This window comes from Falco naumanni, chromosome 2, assembly GCF_017639655.2.
Source record: "Falco naumanni isolate bFalNau1 chromosome 2, bFalNau1.pat, whole genome shotgun sequence".
In the NCBI taxonomy this organism is placed as follows: Eukaryota; Metazoa; Chordata; class Aves; order Falconiformes; family Falconidae; genus Falco; species Falco naumanni.
In genome coordinates, this window is record NC_054055.1 from 113,921,514 (window position 1) to 113,941,731 (window position 20,218).

The following is a 20,218-nucleotide window of genomic DNA, read 5'->3' on the forward strand; positions in this document are numbered from 1 at the left end:
CTACAAACGGTACATGTTTTACCCTAACTGTATAAAGTTATGATGGCATTAAAGGGTTAAGAATGTTAAGCATGATGTAAAAATACAGTTTGAACCAATCTAAAATAAATGGAATGCCTTTTTAAACAGTGAAAACAACATTGATCTAAATTTTTCAATACTGATTCACACACAGACAACAAAGAGAACATAGACTCAACTAAAATCAAATGAGATTCAAAATTGCTTCCAGAGTTGGTGCTGAAAACAAAGCATGCACAAGGGTCTACTACGCTGCACTCTTGCAAGGCATAAACAGAGTCTGCAATAAACTGCTTGCTGCTGTCTTGCTGGTCATAAAGCTATGAAAAAAAGAGATATGCCATTTTTTATAACGCTTTAGGGTCCAATGCAATATAAAATATATCTGGCTTTCTGGCAGTATATGCTTTGGGAGCAGATTCTAGTGAATTTGAGTTTTATATACACTTTGCAATACAGGGACTGAACATATTTTTTGTTGGATTGGACCATTAGGTAGCTATAGCTATTCTCAAAGGACAGCGTAAGTGACAAGCATTCTGAACGCCAGTGAAAATATAAATCATTAACAAAAAGACCAAGATAAGAAATCATTGATTTGACATTTCCAGTATTAAGACATACTTCTCTATTCCTTTTATACTTAAAAGAAACAGTAAGTTTTCTAAAAATAATAAAGTTACACTGTCTTCATATGAATGCAAGAACAGCATTACCACTCCACTAAATAAATGTTTGCTTCTCACGGCTATCAAAAGACTAAATAATAAATGTTTTAAAGTATTGCAAAATCATCATAAACTAAACAAAAATCTTACCTTCTTAAGAGATGAAGAACATCATTCACATTATTTAGAAAAGAATATTGAACTAAATATTTCCACTTTATCAAAGTTTAAAAAGAATCCCTTCCATAAAAATGATTACAAAAATGCTGAAAAAAAACCCAACTTATCACATATATTAAGGATGCACACTTCTATTTTCATAAGGCCCAGTCCTTGGTTTCCTTTTTCTCTATTCTGTTTCTGAACAGTCTCTTTCATTAGTACAAAACCTCCACTACCCCACTTATTAGAATAGCTTATAGCTCTACACCTCTACTCCAGGCTTCTTTTTGAAGAATCCAAATGAAACGTCACTCTTGGTCTACATTAGCTTACAAATATTCAGCTCTGCAGGGCAATGTTTCCAATCTTTCACCTGCCCCGAGCTTCCAACCTTCTCCCTTTCCTAATCAATATGATCACCACCACCTCAATCTCCATTATTGAGGGTGGTCAGCTGAGCATCATCTCCAGATCCACACTGCCTTAGCTGTATAAAAATCTTACCACTCCCTCCTGCAGAGCAGCTCTGCTAGACCAGCCTTTCCTAGCGAGGCACAAAGCTGAAGCTTTAGTCCAGATACTCATTCTGGCAGCGCAAGAGGAGTGTAACATCTTTCTTCACATCTCTGATGAATCCAACCCCACTCCTTCAAAATGTTTTGCAAAAGACCATCTTCTTAGATCATTGCTTCGATCACATTGCCATTTTCATTGCCTTCTCCCAAGTGGTTCCTTTGGTTACTTGCCACACAGAATGCGTCTCTCTTCAAGGCCTTCCCCGATCTCTGTACCACCACGCATTCACAGTCCATACTGACTCCCTCCCTCAGTTCTCGTTAACTCTAGCTTTACAGCAACCTCTTATTACTTTTGCTTCTGACAACCATCTCCTTACCTGCTCATCACTGTTAGAAAGACTGCTTCACAAACTGACACAAAGGTCTTTTCTCAAGCACTTAACTTCTCTTTACCTTGACATCTATGCACAGACAGTAAGTGAGGCTACATAAGGAAACTTCTGGTTTCTTTGCACTGTCCAATCTGTTGGCGTCCACATATTATCTCTTATTCCATTTGGACAATATGTTCTCTGGGGGATGGAGTGTTTTGGTTTTTGGTTGGGTTTCCCCCCCCCCCTACATTCACAGCATTCCCAACCCAAAGCAGTCATGTTTCTAGATAATAATGTAAAACAAATAATGAACAGTAATAACCTTAAACTGAATTTCCTTACTTTGTAATGCATTGTCTTAGAAATACTTGTAGTATCTTTTACTTGGGGAAAAAAAATGTACACACATTCTCGAATCTGAACCTAGTTAATGCAGGTCTTGATGTTTTAAATCTTGATGTGTAGTGAATTCCAGCTACGTTAAATATAACTTTACAATTAATGCAGCATTTTCCCTGGGCAACATACACTAAAATTTACCTAAGATACACATTGGAAGTAAAACCAGTAAGAACATTACCAAAAAGGTCTTCTGTTTAGGACCAACAGATTTGGGTTAAGGGCAAATTATTTGAAAACAGGTTACTGATGCAATATTCAATCAAAATGACTACTATCAGCCATAAACATACGGGACCTTCTAACTACCCAGGGTAATAAGTCTTGTATATTATTGCTGGGAATTCCTGCAAAGCCCAAATCATTTTTAGTTTGCAGACCTCTCTAATTTATTTTCCATGGTTGGGAGGAATCTGCTGCTAAACTAAAAGTAGCTTTACCCCCCATTATCTCTGCACATAAAGAGTCACAGAGCTTTGGGCTAGAATTAACATGAGATAGGCTATTATGACTGTAAGAACATTTAGCAGTCCCTGTTGACTTTGCAGTTTGTAATAATAAATATCCTCCTCATAATCTCTCTCTTTTTTTTCCTGAACTTCATGCCTTGAGGAGTTCTTGAAGCTTGTGATAAAATGCTAACAATATTTACCTATTTTGTTGATAGCCTGGAATTCCTTTTCTCCTTGGGCAAAGTCATTTAAAGATATGATATTTGCAAGCAAATGCTTTTCAGAGTATAACCCTTGATTTCATGAATGCCCTACAGAAATATGATGTCCTACTGTACTTGATTACTGAAGCAAAACTAAATCTGCTTGTACAAAGTAATGGCACTATTTTATAATGAAGTGTTCGCTTTGTCACCAAGGAAGAACCTTGCAATCAGATGTGAAGGTTATAAAAGATGTAGCCTGCAACTCAAAAGTACCTTATTATCACCAATCAAGGTAATAATTAAAACCAGATTTCCTTAAGGAGGGGTTAGGGTATTTAGAGGGTTTCACAAAGTACTGAATTTCATACACATACTAAATGGTGCAAAGTGTCTATTAAGATGATGGTGAAAGGGACTGAAACTAAGGTGTAACCTTGCATATGTAAGTATCTTTCTTCAATATGCTGCTTCCATACAACAGAAAAAAACTTACTTGCCTAGTTTCTCACAGATACTAAGGGCAGTTGGGTTTTCAGAGTTCCGGTCCGCTAAAAGCTCTTCAGCAGCTCTACAGTAATGTTTCCCATTTAAGATACTACAGTGTTTCTTTAACACATTCTTGCAATTTTTTACTTACTCAGAAGTCTGTCAAGTGAATTCAGTGGATTATCAGGCAAAACATGAACATCGTAAAACCCTTCTCACATAAAAAGATAGTTTCAGTCCCCACACACAGTCCTCACCAGAACAAATCAAATCAAACTATGCTTCCACACCTAAATGTGTATTTCCCTCTACCCTGTACACCTGGTACACTGTAAGGCGTAGAGCAGTAACGATCTATTGGCAATTGATCCTTTTTAGACAAAGAAAGAAAGAAACAATTAAGTTATTCATGAGACCAAAGACAAATACACTCTGTCTGCTTCACACACATGCTCAATTCAACTTAAATTGTGAACAGATGGGAAGCAAGACATTCACTCATATTTCAGGTTCACCACATTCCTCAATATTTTCTTATATTAATGAAAAACATCCTTTTTCTCAGAAAACTTAAAATGTTTAGATTTGTAAACTATTTCCAAATAGATCATTCACTGATTGTTCTGTAGCTCACTGACTTGATTCTCATTGTAATATCACTTATTTTGGCATTATTCTTACCTGAAAGCAATTCACTACTGTCATTATTTGTGGACAGTTGAATGGTTTTCCCTTACAAAATCTACTTCATAATTTTACTTTCAGTGTTCCTAAGGGTTATTTCATACCTGTGTATTTTCTAGATGCTACTCCCCCTTTGAATGAGGTATACTCCTCCTATGAATGAGGTATTTTTCAGTTTTTAGGAGCTTTCCACAGAAGTTGCTGGAAAGTTGTCCAGTCTGCAAGGTGAGGGAGAGATGAACTGTATAAAACACTTTTTTTTAATACTTGTACACATAAATAAGCAATTTCCTTCTAAACAAAGCAGAGAAAACGGATTACAGAACCGCGGTACCAGAGGTACCATTTTTTCCAGTGTTCTTTTCCACCTTCTTTATCATCTCCTCTATGGCCTTCTTCCTTTATTCCTACTGTTTCTAACTCTATTCTTCTTTTTCCACACACACCTTTTTTGATGGCCACTGATCCTCACATTGCCCTTTGTGCTTCACCTTCTTCCCAGCGTCTCCCGTTTTGCACGCACGGAGTGTGTTGCCGTCACCTCTCCACCCTGAGGAGTGCGCCTCGGTTCCCAAGTACCATTAGTAATGAATGCAGTTAGAGATAACGTCACGACACATACGCCAACTTCAGCAGTGCCATATCTTTAAACACAACCATAACATTCAGCCTGTGCCACAGCAGATTCGTACTCAGGGAAGAAATTCAAGTGCTGAGTTGAAGTGCAGCCTGAGCTTCTCTAGAGTCTGCAGTTCTCTCCCTGCCTTTCCCTTTCTGTCCCCCTCCAAACTCGGCCTGCTTTCATATGACAAGGCGTAAGGTCATGCAGCCTTTAGAGCACGACCTCACAAACTCTTACACGTGTAAGTGACGTGTCACTTGATTTCAGTGGAGCTCCTCCGGGATAAAGTAGGGCATTAGCAAATCCCCTTGCAGGATTTGGAAGATAGCCAGGTGCTGAGGCCCCAGAGTCACTTCTCATAATCATATATTAAGCACCGTGCATTTCATATAGCAATACATTTATACCAGTCTGGGAGAATTTATCTCATTCAGGCTCCTGTCATTTTCAACTTACCCGCTTCATTCTTTACTACACATGGCCTCATTTAATTTCCTTATATCTACAGATGAGAAATCATACAGCCCTAGAATAGATCAAACAGAGTACTGAATTTGGGTCATGATCCACAAAGCATCCCAAGATAGTCTGCCTTAGCTAGTCAGCAAAAGTTCACTTGCAATGTTTCCCTCACCCTAGAAAGGGAGATACAGAAGACTAATAGCTTTCATTAGACCCGCTGATACAGCCAGAAAGCTTGAGAATATTTAAAGCATAACCTTGAAGATTTTCTCCAAGACTCATATGCCTGAAAGCTCACCTCTCCTTTTTCTCTTGAGAGTGTCGGGTATTTTTCTAAATCAGCCACTTTATCTACTATTCTAAAGAACAGTATCCGAAAGCACAGATTTCCAAAGGTCTCTTCATAGCAGCTATTTCATCTGAGCACCTGAACACGTTTAGCTTTAAGCAGACCAAACCTAGTCACCTGGTTTAAATTAACAATATGCTTAAATACTGCAATGGACCAATGCTAGAGTAGCTTATATGTGTGTATGCATATATATATCTATATATCTATCTTTAAAAACAAACCAACATCCACCCACCACTTTTTTCCAAGCCCAACTCCGGAACACAGACCAGTTTTCCTGTTGTTAATCTGCTTTTATTATCTAAATTAATTTTTCATACTCTGGTTTGAAGATGCTCATTTTCAAGTCAATACAGGATATTGCATCATCCTTGTGAACCAGTTTTTGTGTCCCACTTCACTCGATCTCCAACAAACAGAAAATACACAGTCCCTGCTGTTGTTTGCTACTGATATTTGCATATAGTCACTAAGGGAAGGTTATTTATTCCATCTGGTTGATTTTTAAAGTTTGCCTATAGCACAGAGGACCAAGATACTCCTTATACCTTTTGATTTCCAAGTAGATCCTGAAACAGGACATTGAAAATTTAAGAGAAGCACTGAATTTTAAGTGTTATTCTTTTAAAAGATAAATTCAAGGGCTTCTCTTACCCTATCACTACTACCAAAAAGGTTCAAATCAAGTATACAACAGCATCCCGGCATTCAGGCTTCAGCACAGAAAAGTAAGTCTTGGCAAGCAATAGCTCAGACATACTTTATTGCAGTCATGAAGCATATTATGGACATCTCTGTTTACCTCATCACAAATAAACATCCATGACAAAATATTGTGCAGAAATGCTTTTCTGGTCTCATAGCTAATTAGCACAATTTGAGAGTACCCCATTGTTAAGCTGCCTGACCCATTTCTCAAGGAAAATAGAGAACTGAACCTCAATTGCAAGCACTCTCCTCCCCTTCATCTGTGCGTTTCCAAAGCCAGGGTTTCAGTTTTGCTTACCAACTCATCTCTATCTGACCTAACAGACAGCACAGGCGTACAGGAATAAACTTGTAAAGGGTATTTTATTTAAGTTATCTGATAGCAAATTGCTAAACTTCCATAGTATCTATGTCATCACACGTGATCTGGATTTCAGTCTAGCCCAATGAGTGAAAAATAACTAAAAGGCCACATGAAAAACAATGAAACCTTGCTATGTGCAAGAAAATCAAGAAGTACTGACACCAAAGACATAGTTTGCACCTCCCTACATCCACATACATCTTTATATTGCTATTATAATATTCCAATAGATTGCTTTTCCATGCAAGGTTATAAAAGTGTGGTTTATTAGGGTACTGGCACCGTAAACTCACAGTTCTTTCCCAGGTTAAATTTATATCTAGCTATCAAAATGCATTAATATATTCCAATCACTTGTTTTCCTTTGCAAATTAACACATCCCCAACCCCAGCGCTTCGAAGTAAGCGGAGGTACATCTAGTTAGTATCCAAACCAGCAGCTCCGCGTTTTCTGCTGGAGCTCATTTTTTATTTCCTAAGGTCACGATGCGCACGTCGGCAACCGCCAGTGATGGGACCACAGCCTCATTATAATCCGCCTTATGAAAAATTAAGGATTGTAATTAGACACTGAAACCCAAGGAAATTATTACTCCTTTTTCCACGCTCTTTACATACCAGGCAGCATGGTGGCAGCGGCCGTGGGGTAGTGGCCCCCCTCGAGCAGGGGACATGCTGCCGGGCAGGGCAGGGCGGGGCAGGGCGGGGCAGGGCGGGGCAGGGCGCCTCTCCCGCGGGGTCTCCGCACCACGGCCGGACACTGCCCCACACGTGTGTCCTGCGGGCGGGGGGCGGCCCAGGGCGCTGCGCTGCCGAGCGCCATTAACTTTTAATAACCAGTAAACCCCACCCACGACAGCGCGGCCCGCCCGCACGCACACCCCGGGGCTGCCCCGCTCCCGCGGCTGGCGGTGACCGAGCCCAGGCGGAGAGGAACCGGACCCCGCCCCGCCCCGGGCGGTGACGCCCCCGGGGGGAGAAGCGGCCCCGCTGCGCGGCAGCCCCGGCGGGACCCGCACCCCGAGCCGCAGCCGCCGCCGCGGGGGAGGCGGGCGCAGCGCGGCGGCTCGGCCCGGCCCGGCCCCCTCCCGCCCCTCGCCGGCGGGGAGGCGGAGCCGGAGCCGGGCGGGTTGTGCGCGGCCCGGCCGCTTCCTGGTCACCTGAGGAGCAGGCAGGAGCCCGCCGAGGCGGCAGTGGGGGTCCGGCGGCTCCGGGGCTGGCTGCCGCCATGGCCTCGCTCTTCAAGAAGAAGACTGTGGACGGTGAGTGGGGGCGCGGGGCCACCGGCGCCCGGGCTGGGGCCCTGCCGCCCCTCCCGCAGCCCGGGGGAGGCAGCCCCCGGCCCTCGTACGGTCCCGGCCGCGGGGCTGGCCCCGGCCCGGGCTCGGGGGCGGCGGGAGCGCGGGGGCGCCGGCGGTGCCTGCGGAGCGGCCTCGGGCCCTGTGTCCCGGCGAAGCGGGAAGTCGCTGGGAGCGGGGGAGGCCACGGCCCGCCCGGGGTGACTCACCGGGGGCGCTCGGGCCGGGCGGGGCGGCGGGGGAGCCCCGGGGCTGGGCCGGGCACCCGCCGGGGACAGCGAGGCGGAGGGGTCCCGGGGCATCGGGCCTTGCGGGGCGGTCGGGCCGGGGCGGGATGCGGGAGCCGGGCCCTGCTGATCCCGCTGTGCCGTGAGGGAGGAGGAGGAAGGTCTCTGGCTGGCAGCGAGGGAGCAGAACAGGCCCGCGAAGAGTTGCGGGGGCCGAGAGCGAAGCGGGACGCGAGCGGTGCTGGCTGCGGGAGCCCGCTGGGGCGGCGGGGGGCGGCGGCCGAGCGGGGCGGCCGGAGCCGGGGCCGCTGGGGCAGCTGCCGAGCCCGCACCGCTGGGGCCCCGGTGCTTTGTGTCTGGGTCAAGTTGAGCTTGGCGGTTTGGCAGTCGGTCTGTCAGCACGTCGCTGAAACCCGTGCAGAAACAACAGGCGCCAAAGTAAAGCCAGAAAAGATCGCTGACCTGACAGCACTCCCGCGGGCGACGGTGGGCCCTGCTGTCCCCAGGGGCTGGCAGTCCCCGTGTGTTGGGTGCCCTGCATCACATCAGGTGGGTCCTCGTTCAAAAAGGGCTCGCCAGAAGTGACGCTGTGCGCCAACCAGTTGTGTGTCACCAAGGGAGAACACGTCATGTGTTTCCCGCTCATCGAATGCTTTCCCACTTTTGGTGCAGCACCTGAGAGGGGAGGAAGAGGGAGGTGGCACTAAGCTTCCATGACCAAGGTGGATTGCAGGAGACAGGTCAAGCCCTGCTGGGTGTCCCTCGTCCAACCTGTTTTAAGAAATGGGGGTGCTTCCTCCTTACCCTGGCTTGGGAGGCGGCAGCGTGACGCACGGGAGTGGCTGTTGGCAAAAGGCTGGCTGGGGAATACCCAGCTTCTGCCTGCTGGAGTAAAGCTAAAGATTTGCGTCAGTCGGTTATCCCAGAGAAGCAAGAACCAAATTCTTATCTTGGCCTTTGCTTGCAAAAACATATAAAAGGGCCTGCAACTGTACATAGTTACTGCGTTCAGTTTATTACTGTCCTTTGTTTGAGCCACTATGTGAGATGAGAAACAAGCATTCTGCTCACCCTTCTTGTCTCCTGACTCTTAAGTACAGTTCTTGTTTGTTATCATCTTGAATTTCCTACCTCTCAGGATTTCTACACTAAGGGATTTAAATTTTTTTAATAGTTATTGTAGTTTGAAAAGACAGTCTTCTGTGTAGCTATTAAGCTTTTTCTTTCATTTGTGCAAGTGCAGCTGTGCAAGTAATAGACATTTGTCTACCTTCAAAATTACTTGCCTATAGCATTGTTTACCAAATAATTTTGACTGCTGCTTTGCCAGTGTGAAGAACACAGTGTTACATTCCATGTCAACTTGCAGCTCTTCATTATAGTCCATTAAAAAATCTACATCTCCTAAAGATGCTTTTTGTGTAGTTCTTGGAGCAGTAGTAGTACTGTAAAAACAGGTCTCTCTTTCACAGAGTTTGCTTGGAATATATATTTATTTGGCCAAAAACGATTGGTGGGAGTAGTGTATGTGCCTTCTTTAAAATGCTCCTGAGAGTTTGGGTTTTTTTCTGATTCAAACCTATTAAGGTTGAAATAATGTCAGCAATTGATATTTTAACAGTATTTCTGGTTGTGGGAATGAAGAATCTGAATGCTTCTTTTTGTTTGTAGAAAAAATATTGCAAGCCTTAAAAAATGAAAAGGGTGTCTGTGTTTTCTAGAATTAATCCTTCGTGCCATTGTTTCTATTAGTAATTCTGCCTATTAGTAATAATGCCTGTCAATTATATTGATTTTTCACATGCTTCAAACTTCGTAGGTACAATAGCAGTGCCCTGCCATGATGGTACTTCTGCAGGTTAGAAGAGCAAGCTCTAAACAAAGTTTATGTGACAGTGCTTTTGTTAAACTTTGCGTGGGAGTTTATCTAATGTCATGTAGACACATACATCAGAAGTAGATGAATCTCTTCCTACAAGTAGTAACTGCTTTCCTCTATAAAGGTCAGAGGATGCTGAGTCAGATGCAGACCTCCCTACCTTTGCCCGGGTGAATCACACCTGAGCACGTGCTGTAAATTCTAGCAAAAGTTAATTGTAGCTAGTATGATTGATGCCTGTATTGTAAATAATACTTTAATAAGTGGATGTTACTGGTAAATAATTTTTCAACAGTACAATGGACCAAATGCGAAGGATGCTATGTTTTACCTGACAGACAATTTTCAAGCTTCTGCTGGCTATGTCAGTTGTCAGGAAAGTTAAATTTGCTATGAAGGCCTCCACTTTTACATCCTAATATTCTTAAGCATCTGCTAATTGAAAAAGTTTGAACACTGTTGCTTTATAGTCTGACTTGAAGTTGGGCTGCATGGATGTGGTACATTTGTGGAGGAGAGTAATCTCTGTCAAACCAGAGTAAGGACAGAGAAGAACAAGATCCAGGACTTGCATCTAGGAGTATCTTCGCTGTTTTAATGGACTTCGGAACTCCTTAACTGCTTTGAGATCTGTGTCTAAGGTTTCTTCAGCTGATCTACCTGTTGCATTTAGGCCTGGTTGAAAGCAGTGGGCTGACAGTGAATGTGTTACTGACGAGTTAGTGTTGAACTTGCAGAAAAGTGTGCATAACTAAGTTACTGTGTGGTTAAGGCTCTTGTTATGGTTATGGTGCAACATAACTAGGTAAAGTAGCCTTTTTATTATGTTGTATGGCCTCTGCTGCTGAAACTTAATCATATATTGTATACATAAAACTGTGTTTTCCTAATATTACATATATTTGAAATGCTGACAGTTCATCCTGAACAAAAGGAGGCTGTCAAACATACTGCATGTCTGCAGGGTGCTTAGCAGATAAGATGTGTATGTAGTATTGAAAACTTTTCCCAGCTATAAATATTTTTTTTCCAGATATAATAAAGGAGCAAAATCGAGAGTTAAGAGGTACACAAAGGGCTATAACCAGAGATAGAGCAGCACTCGAAAAACAGGAAAAACAACTGGTAAGTAGAGCACGGAACTTTATTTTACTTTCTAAGAATAAATACGCCCCCCTACACCCCACCCCATATAACAGGAAACTTGCAAAGTGCTAAAGATACAACTCAACGTATAATAATTGAAACACTACAAAAGTTGCCTTTCCCTTTTTGACTTTTCATTTATTAAAGGTCAGAAAAACTTCGCTATCTAAAAGTGAATCTTGGCCTTTAATATAGGAAAAGCTTGAAGCAGTGTGTTTAGATAAAATAGCTGCATTCATTTTTCCCTTCTGTTCTTAGCATTCTCTATCTTTCAGAAGGTTTGTTCTAACGGGCTTATAAGTCAGTGATCTTCTGGTGGAAAAGCTAAAAGAAGTGTCAGTGCTATCATATAAAACACAGGGTATCATGAGTACCCCTTGGGCTTGTTATTTTCCATTCATATGGAACTTCTCTAAAACCAGCTAATAATAGTAAAACTGTCTGCCTAAATTAAGATCTATTTAAAACTTAAGTGTGTGTGAGCTATCAAGTATTTAGTGAATGGATGTTGCACCTGTGTGGTAGTACAACTGGATAAATGGATGTGACAGATGGTGGGGTTTGATGCATGAAGACATGCTCAGACTGTGGGAAAAGCTATGCAAATCCTGCCCCTGTTTCAGTAGCTATTGAGGTGGTGTTTCGTGGCAGCAGGTTGCATGAATACCAAGAGCTGGGAATAGTAAACTAAAAGAGATCAGAGAAATTGGTTCTGGAAGCCTTGAACATGTAAGACAGAATAGGTTACTCGGAGAAGACATTTTACAGTATGAAATATTCTGACTCTGGAAATAACCCTAATTTTCATGAATACTGAGGTTGAAGTTTTGATTACTACAGTAAATTGCTTTAGAAATGTTGGATTTCTGAGGAGAAGAAGAAAGAAGTGGTGAATTATGTCTTTGAAAAAGTTAAAATTTGCTGTTAGGATGAGAGGATCAACAGACAATGAATATTAATTTTCAGAGTCAGATCAGGTGAGAAACAGCCAAGGGCTTGTCAGTCAATCTCAGAACATTTTGTTATGTACTTTCTTTGGAAAGGTTTGTTTTTGGTTTTTTTTCCCCTTAACTATGAGAAAACCTAGTTGTATTAATTCTGTGTATAAAGATACCTTAAAGTATGCAGACAGTTCTGTTTCAGTTCAGTAAACTCATATGACTGTTTTGATTAATTTTTTTTTCCAGAAGAACATAACTGACTTTAATAAGCTTGCCCCTCCCAAAAGCAAATATTGTGTTGCAGCTCTTTACCCAAATTCTTAAGAATAAAGCCATCTGTATGTAGGGTTTGATTTCTGCAGCTGGATTATCTGCAGTGATTTAGCAGTGGTTGGTGTAGGTTTGTAAATAGCTTTGAAAGTCAGGTTATAAACACTACTTAGTTATTTCATCTCAGTGAGAAAATCCATGTTTCCAAATGTTTGCTGTTAAAACAAGCGGGGAAACTAGTGTTTGGTAGTGGGCAAACTAATCCTTCCTATCCTTCACAGTACTTGAGGTATGAAAAAAGGAGATGATATTCTGGACATGTATAGAAATTTGGTTTTGTGGCCTCTGTGAGCTACTTACAAAGAGGGCAGTTTTACAGCTGTTTCAGGCCTCTAATGTTTGAACGTTCTCGTCCTCCTTATTTGCCGATCTGTACCTTCTTGGATTAAAAATAGTATGTATGACACAACCTTTCAGAAAACATGGTTGTACAGAGAAGATCTTGTGCCAGTGCCATCTCTGTAGTAAACTTAACCATCATCTTTCCTAGTAGTAAAGCTAATGCAGTGGTTCAGTTTAAACTTGCCTTTAAACGTGACTGTTTTGCATATCTTGGCGATAAGTATTTACCTTTTCAGAGCAAGGTATCTTCTTATAAGTACAGTTCTCTGGACTACCCGTGCACATAAAGTAACTGTATTCCTGTAGCAGGCAGGTTCTCCAGAAGAATCATAAAGAGAAAGCTGGTCTTTAAAGGTTGCTTTTACTTAATGATAACAATCAAAATATACAATTGCACATATACAAAGAGCTGAAATACTATGGCAAGCTCACCTCAAAAAGGCTGAAAAGGAAAAATTAGTTGAAAAGTTTGTATTACCAAGTCACAAATCAGAAAGTATACTGAAAAATCCCAGCTGTCAAGATTATTGATGCCAAACATTTTGCTGGTACCTCTTTGCTAAATAACTTGCTATTTCTACTTGAATTGATAGATTAGGGTGGTTTTTTTTTAAGCCAGAAGTGTCTGTCTTAAGGTTTAAACACGTTATTGTATACAAATTATGCTACTTTTATTATGGTTTACGTTCAGCTAAATTATGTGGGCAAGCAGCCTATAATTATTGTTCATCTAACTTTACCTGCTTCTTCCCCCAAAAGGTTGCGAGGTTCTTTCGAGGCTGAAAAAGTGTTAAAAAGAAGCTATGAGCGCCCTGTTTCTTCCATGGGCAATGTGGCTTTGTTGCCCGTGAATGCAAGAAATCAAAGATGATTAGAGTCATGGCACTAATAGTTGGCCAGCTGTAATAATTTCTTCATTTGGGGTGGGGTGTGTCAAGTGTTATTCCGTGTCCAGAAACGGAATTGTATGTGCATGTGTAAGTGAATATGAAGTTATGCAAAGTTGAAGTCTTTTGGGGCACTGTGTGCTACCATGTCATAATTCAGTTTTCTTTTGTTTATTGTTTGTTTGTTTTTTCTTCTGGTCAAGTCATAGCAGCATTGTGTTTATTCTACTAAACAGCCTTGGCAGAAAAGCAAGGGAGACTATTTATATAACTTTCAATGTCTTTAAAAAAAATAAAGAGGATAACTTCTGGAATTTAATTATTTTTGTTAAGGCCTAATTATAGTCTTTGTTTGAATGAAAATTCTATAGAATTAATCTTATACCTTTTTTAACAGGAACTGGAAATAAAGAAAATGGCTAAGACTGGTAACAAAGAAGCCTGTAAAGTTCTAGCAAAACAACTTGTGCAACTGCGGAAGCAGAAAAATCGAACATACGCTGTCAGCTCTAAAGTCACTTCTATGTCGACTCAAACGAAGGTGATGAACTCTCAGATGAAGATGGCAGGAGCTATGTCAACTACAGCAAAAGTAAGGCATTACAAGACATTTTTTTATATTAAAATGCAGCATATGGTTACAAAAGTTAAGTTGTTTTATTTTGTATAAGATAATTGAAGGGATGAAACTTACTGCTTAATACCTCAAATGGTGTTGAGGATACAGTAGGGAAATGTAATTTGATTCATACTATGAAATTTTTGTGTAGTCAATCCAGTCAGTTAGCACAGAAGCCTGTTTTCTGGGGCTAGACATCTGTCAAATGCCAGTGGAAGAACTCTGTACGCAAAAAACCCCAAACTATGCCTCTGCAGTGTCTTGCCTGTGTATCTTGTCACAAGCAGTTTTTACTGGGAAAAAGTAGGGCATGTTTGATCTAGAAATCAAGGCAGTGTGTCACAGTAGCTTTATGGCTTGTACAAAAAGTAGGTTATTGCTTTGGATCTTAAGTTCCTAAGGAAATCTAATCTGAGTTCCCTGTCATTTCCCTCTCTGTGCTCTAAGCAAACAGTATTGCGTTAAGTTTTCTGACAAAAATCATCTCATAAAAGAGTCTGGAAAACCTCAGTTACCCAAGGGTGGTGGTTAACTTTCTCCTATTTGCCTGAATTGGTAAATAGGGAGTTTGCTTTTGGCAAGAAGGATTGTTCAGCTTGAGGTGTAGGAAACAGAATTAGCATGCATCGTTGTAGACAAGTTGTGCTTTTATCACAGTCCAAGTTACGTGGCAGTTAAACACAGTAATGGAACACAGCTTGGTGTGGAAAGTAGTTACTGCTAAGGCTTTGCTGTTGGATATCTTTTAGAAGCAGTATGTTGGCAGATAGCAGCTGTTCAGTGACAAAAAGTTGTGACTCCGTAGCAAACTTCCCATCCTCCATGGCTAACCCGCAAGGGGGGGGGGCTTGTCTGACTGCACAGCTGCTCAAGTTAAACAAGTTAAATTTCTCAAAACCAAAGTGTCCCTAGACTAATTATGAAGGTTAAGTGAGTAGAAACCCCCAAAATTTCAAACAAATAAATTAACTAGCATCCAGAAAAGTGATGATTTTTGAAACACGGCAGGTACTTCTGTGGACTAGTTTGTGTAACATTATTGGAGAGGAAGGCGTTAAATTATTTTGGTCACTTTTAAAGTGAGTATTTTGCTTTATCAACATGGGATGCTTAAAAAAGAAAAGTATTCTGTTGTTCATTTCAAAGCTTGTAAACTACTCTTGATCTCGTACAACCACCAGTGAAAAACATGTGGAATCAGTTGCCTCAACAAGCAAGACAAATACATGAATGCAAAGCTTTCCAAGTATTTTCTATATACTTTTTTAGCATGTATGGCACTAATTTTGGACATAGTAAAATCCAGTTAATAGTTACCTGTTTCTTTTAATCATGCTTCTGAGCCTTATTTTCTAAAGATATATAAACTCTGTATCAGTTTTGTACAAATAATTTTTATGTCCATCTGTAACTCTTGTAAAAGAATTCTAAAGAATCGTCACCTTCTAAGTCCAGAACAACTTTTAAAATTCAAATAATGTGACTATGAACACAGTCTTTAAAATTCAAGTAACATTAGAAACATAATACATTATCACACAGACATGAAGGCAGAAGAGCTTCTATGAAGCAAATAGCAGCTGTAGTAGCTTGATAGCATCCCTTTTAATTAACCAACTTTTTATCCTCTCAGAGATGGTTAAACTTTAGTTTTGAATTGCTCATGTCTACATTTAGATTTTGATGTCCCATGAGAGATACAGTAGCTTGCTGCTTAGGAAAGAAAAAAAAAATTACTGATGCCTGCAAATGCAGTGCTGCATACTTGTGGTAAAACAGATTAACTTTATTACACTGTCATAGAAAGATCTCTACTCCATTACAAGAGTTCACCCGAAGCTAATACGTACTTCCTGAACACTCTGACATTTGCTTATTAGAGAAAAGTAAACTTTTCGTTAAATTATAACATAAACAATTGCAATTTAATGCCTGTCCTCTAGTGGTGTTTCAAATAAATGTTCCTTACTGAATAAAAGACCTGCAACCATTTACCTCTTTGAAGTTTATAGCCTGCAAGTTAGGAAGTGTTGTTCTATTTTTTTTCATTTAGATCAGGCAGATTTTTTCATAATACAAGGCCAGGAGAAGGGCTGTGGTGTAAGAAAGATGCATACGTTTAAAAGCATGTGTATTGGGGTAGTAGATAGCAATATTTCTTACTAGGTGCACAGTCTACTGTGGTCTGTTGTGCATCTACAGTTCTCATGGGATGTAAAGAGGCAAGGAAAGTGAAATTTGGACAGAAGGGCTTTTTTTAATTAGAAAAGTCTTATTCCTTCTCAATGTATATATTGGTATTTACTAAAGGCGTTTTTTTCCAATATTAATAGACAATGCAAGCAGTCAATAAGAAAATGGATCCACAAAAGACACTACAAACTATGCAGAATTTCCAGAAGGAGAACATGAAGATGGAAATGACTGAAGAAATGAGTAAGTTCTGCACTGCAGGGAAGAGCTAGCTGCAGCCCACAGTGCTCTTGGAAGGGTAGAACCAGTCTAGAAATACTGATGCTTGAAGTTTTATTTCCGCAATTAATAAGATTGACAGCAAAAATGAAGAGCGAAGAAAACAATGTATGTCTGAGCAGGGAGACTGAGCCTTTTAATAGCTCTAGTTCCTAAATATAGAACCCGTTCCTTCTCATCTTCATGCTTCTAGAAAGGACATACTAGAAGGGAAGAGGGTTTGAGACCAGTTCAAAACCTTGTTGGCATAACTGGTAGGGGGGGCTTGAAAATTTGCCTTTCCCCTAGCTGACAGTTCTGCATGTACTTTTTCTTCTGGGACTGGACATTTAATTTAGATATTATTGATATTCTCAGCTTTACATACATGGTGGTATGGGATGGATTTGCCTCCTTGTTTTTACCATAAGCCAGAAACGTCTTGAGGGGGTAGCAAGTTTCTTGTTCCCAGTTGCATCTGTCCACTGTCAACTATGTCATACCAAACTTCCTGGTGTTGCTAGCCCAGTCTCCTTCCTGTTCTAATCCCTGCCACGGTGGTGGCCATAGTAAGTAGCACAGACTCCAAACGATATCGTTGAGCAATATGCAAACACCTCAGCTGCGCAGAACTGTATTGTTGCAATTCAGAAATTAGTTGAGTAGTTGACAATTTCACAGCTCATTTGGAGGAAAAAGAGGAGAGGGGTTTTTGTGGAACTGTGGATGATGTTTTTAAGAAATGTTAAAATCTAGTAGTGGGGGGGATTGGGCAACTGAACTATTTTGGTGAAACTAAACATTTCTATAAAAGCAGTCACGCCTTACCCTGTTGTTGCTTTAGCTGTACTCGCGGGCTTTGCAAGGCAGAGGTAAGAAAGCCTCCCCAATATACAGGTGCTTTCTGTTGGTATCTTACACAGCGGTATTACTACTACATTAGTAAATGTTTTGCTTAATGCGGTGTGGATTTAATTTTTTTTTCTTTCTTCTAAGTTAATGATACTCTGGATGACATTTTTGATGCTTCTGATGAAGAGGAGGAAAGCCAAGATATTGTTAACCAAGTGCTTGATGAGATTGGAATTGAAATCTCTGGAAAGGTATGGCTGTTTTTACCCAGTTCATGTGCTCTTCCCCTTCATTCCCTTTTCTTAAATAGTTTATTCTAGCAGCCTTTATTTTACAGTTTTATTCTAGAATTCAGCTTGTCATAACATATTATTTTGACTGAAGCAAACTTCCTGTCTCCTTTTAGATGGCCAAAGCTCCGTCAGCTGCCAGAGGCTTACCATCTGCATCAACGTCAAAAGCTGCTACCATATCAGATGAAGAGATTGAACGACAGCTCAAAGCTTTGGGGGTCGATTAGCTTGATAGCAATATACAGTCTGCCTTCTAATTACTCAACTGCAGACAGCTGTAAAAAGTGCAAATACTCTTTCAATGCAATTGATGTCTCGGAAAACTCTGAAGCTTCAGAAATGACAGCTTGAAGTTGGTACTGGGGGAAGGAGAAGGGGTGAATATTTTGAATCAGTGTACAGTTGGGGTGCCCATTGCATGGAGTCTGTTTGAGCCCAGGCCCAACCGGGGATGTAGCTCTAATGATAAACTCACTTATACCTGATCTGAGTCTGTCCTCTGAATTCAAAGTTTACTTCTATCTTGGTTCCTGATCTATCTTTAGCATTGGCTGTTCTGTGGCTGGTGGTGGTGCCTCCTAGGACAGCACCTATATAATATATATAATTTTTTATAAAACTATAACTATAGAAAAATGCTTAGTCTGTCATCTTAGCACAAGTGAAACTTCACCTTTGCTCTTAGTTGGAAACTAATTTTTTCTTTCGATGAGAAATAGCCTTGAAAGTTGAGCAAGTTTAGGCAGAAAGAAAAAGTATTTTATGTATTTTTTTCAAGTTTCTGTAGTTACTCCGGGTTGAGTAAATAATGGCTGGTTATTCTTTTTACCGAAAGGGAAGGATACAGTCCTTGTGCAGTTAATTTTATGGGAAGAGGATTTAAATTTGTTAGTGAACTTTGTTGCATGAAAGGCACCAATTGAACTCTATTGTACTGTAGCATAGCTGTTTTCAACAGAATTGCTGTGCCTTTATGTATATAAATCTTGTACCTTTGTGATTATTATTTTTTTTTCAGAATGAGTCTTTGAAAGGTGAGTAAACCTGTAATTATGATGGTTTCACAAAACACTATGGTGAGACCTCTGTGTACACTTGATGGGACTCAACGCTGAAGTTCAGAAATGCACTTGTTCAGTAAATGCAACTTGCGCACTTGCAAAAAGGACATTTGCCTGAAACAACATTTGTATATATTTTACAGTATTTCTTAATGGAAGATAACTGTGCATAATTGTATTGTTTACTAAGATGCAATTGATCACATTGATAAGCTAAATCTAAATTTTAGTTTTGAGAACAATTTTGGATGATACATGATAATTACTTCTCTAAACACTATAATAAAAGTGTTCTGGTTCTGTGAAGGTTTTTCTATGATTTCTGAACTGCATCAGCATGATTCTAGCATTGTGGAAGGTATTGGGCTAATGAAATATGAACTGTTGATATTTTAAAGAGATGGCAAAATCTGAGAATGCAGTTCCCCATTATGATGTCCCAGATGGTGTGAAATTCCTCAGCCCTTACTCTGCTAGACATTATTTGCCCCTCAGTTGTGTTGATTTAGTGGGGCTGTTCATTGAACAGAAACAACAAAACCATTTTGGCTTTAAAAAGAGAAAAACAAAATTTCTCTCAAGAGTGAAACCAGTATAACTGGGTGGTGGTAGAACAGGAACGACAGATTGGCGGACACACACACACACACGGACGGACAAACTAACTTGATAAAGAGAATTTGCTGCTAGAGAAAGTGTAGCAGGAAACTGTAACCTCTGTGAATCTACTGTTGTTGCACCATCTGCTTTTTAGGATTGAAGTCAGCAGAGCAGGAAGAAACATAGGTGAGCCTTCATCCGTTTTCTGACGTAGAAGCGCAGGTGTTCTTTCTCTTTGAAGAAAGTAACGGACAAATTACGAGTCTGAAGTAGTATGTAGGAATGTGTAAGTTTATATATTGCTTATATCCCATATGAGGTGAATTATTTTTTTTTTACAACTTACTTTGTAAAAGTCTAATAAAAGGCTTTTTCTGCAGTGACTTTGTCCTCTGTAGGATTACACGTATATCTCTTAGTGGGCTTTCTTTGGACTCCTGTTAGCTCTGATAAATTTTAGCATAATATTTGTAGCTGCTTGTGGGCCTTTTGAGTTAAATTCAACACTCATTAAGGACCTGATCAAGTTTGCATTCCCTTCTGTCTGTAACTAGGTGCCCAAGTACTGCTTTTAGGCATTGAAGGAGAAACCATAATCTGAAATCAGTCAGGTATACAGTGTTATTGGTTATATGTTGGTTGAACACCTAGGCTTATGTCCTTTCTGAATGAAGTGTGCGCTTCATCCTTTTAACGACTGTCCAAATCGGGCATCATTCTATTACGAGTTCTTTCTTTTATGGGGTCTTCGACAACCAGAAATCAAGGCATTGCTTTTTGGTGTCAGTAAGACTGCTGACCTAGGGCTACTGTC

General features: G+C 40.7%; 1 protein-coding gene across 1 annotated transcript; it reads left to right on the forward strand.

The window, feature by feature from the left end:
- The first annotated feature begins 7,579 nt into the window (after positions 1-7,579).
- Positions 7,580-19,110, forward strand: CHMP2B (charged multivesicular body protein 2B). Its single transcript, XM_040582924.1, has 6 exons — positions 7,580-7,740; positions 10,916-11,007; positions 13,926-14,120; positions 16,481-16,583; positions 17,595-17,701; positions 17,857-19,110. Exons 1-6 carry the CDS (start codon positions 7,707-7,709, stop codon positions 17,968-17,970), a joined length of 645 nt encoding a protein of 214 aa, XP_040438858.1. The 5' UTR covers positions 7,580-7,706; the 3' UTR covers positions 17,971-19,110.
- The last annotated feature ends 1,108 nt before the right edge of the window (positions 19,111-20,218 follow it).

Excerpts from the sequence above, each read along its gene's own strand:
- CHMP2B (XM_040582924.1), top strand. The coding sequence starts at position 7,707 with ATGGCCTCGCTCTTCAAGAAGAAGACTGTGGACG. Across the intron at positions 11,008-13,925 it reads AAAAACAGGAAAAACAACTG|GAACTGGAAATAAAGAAAAT; the intron begins GTAAGTAGAGCA and ends CTTTTTTAACAG. Across the intron at positions 14,121-16,480 it reads CTATGTCAACTACAGCAAAA|ACAATGCAAGCAGTCAATAA; the intron begins GTAAGGCATTAC and ends CAATATTAATAG.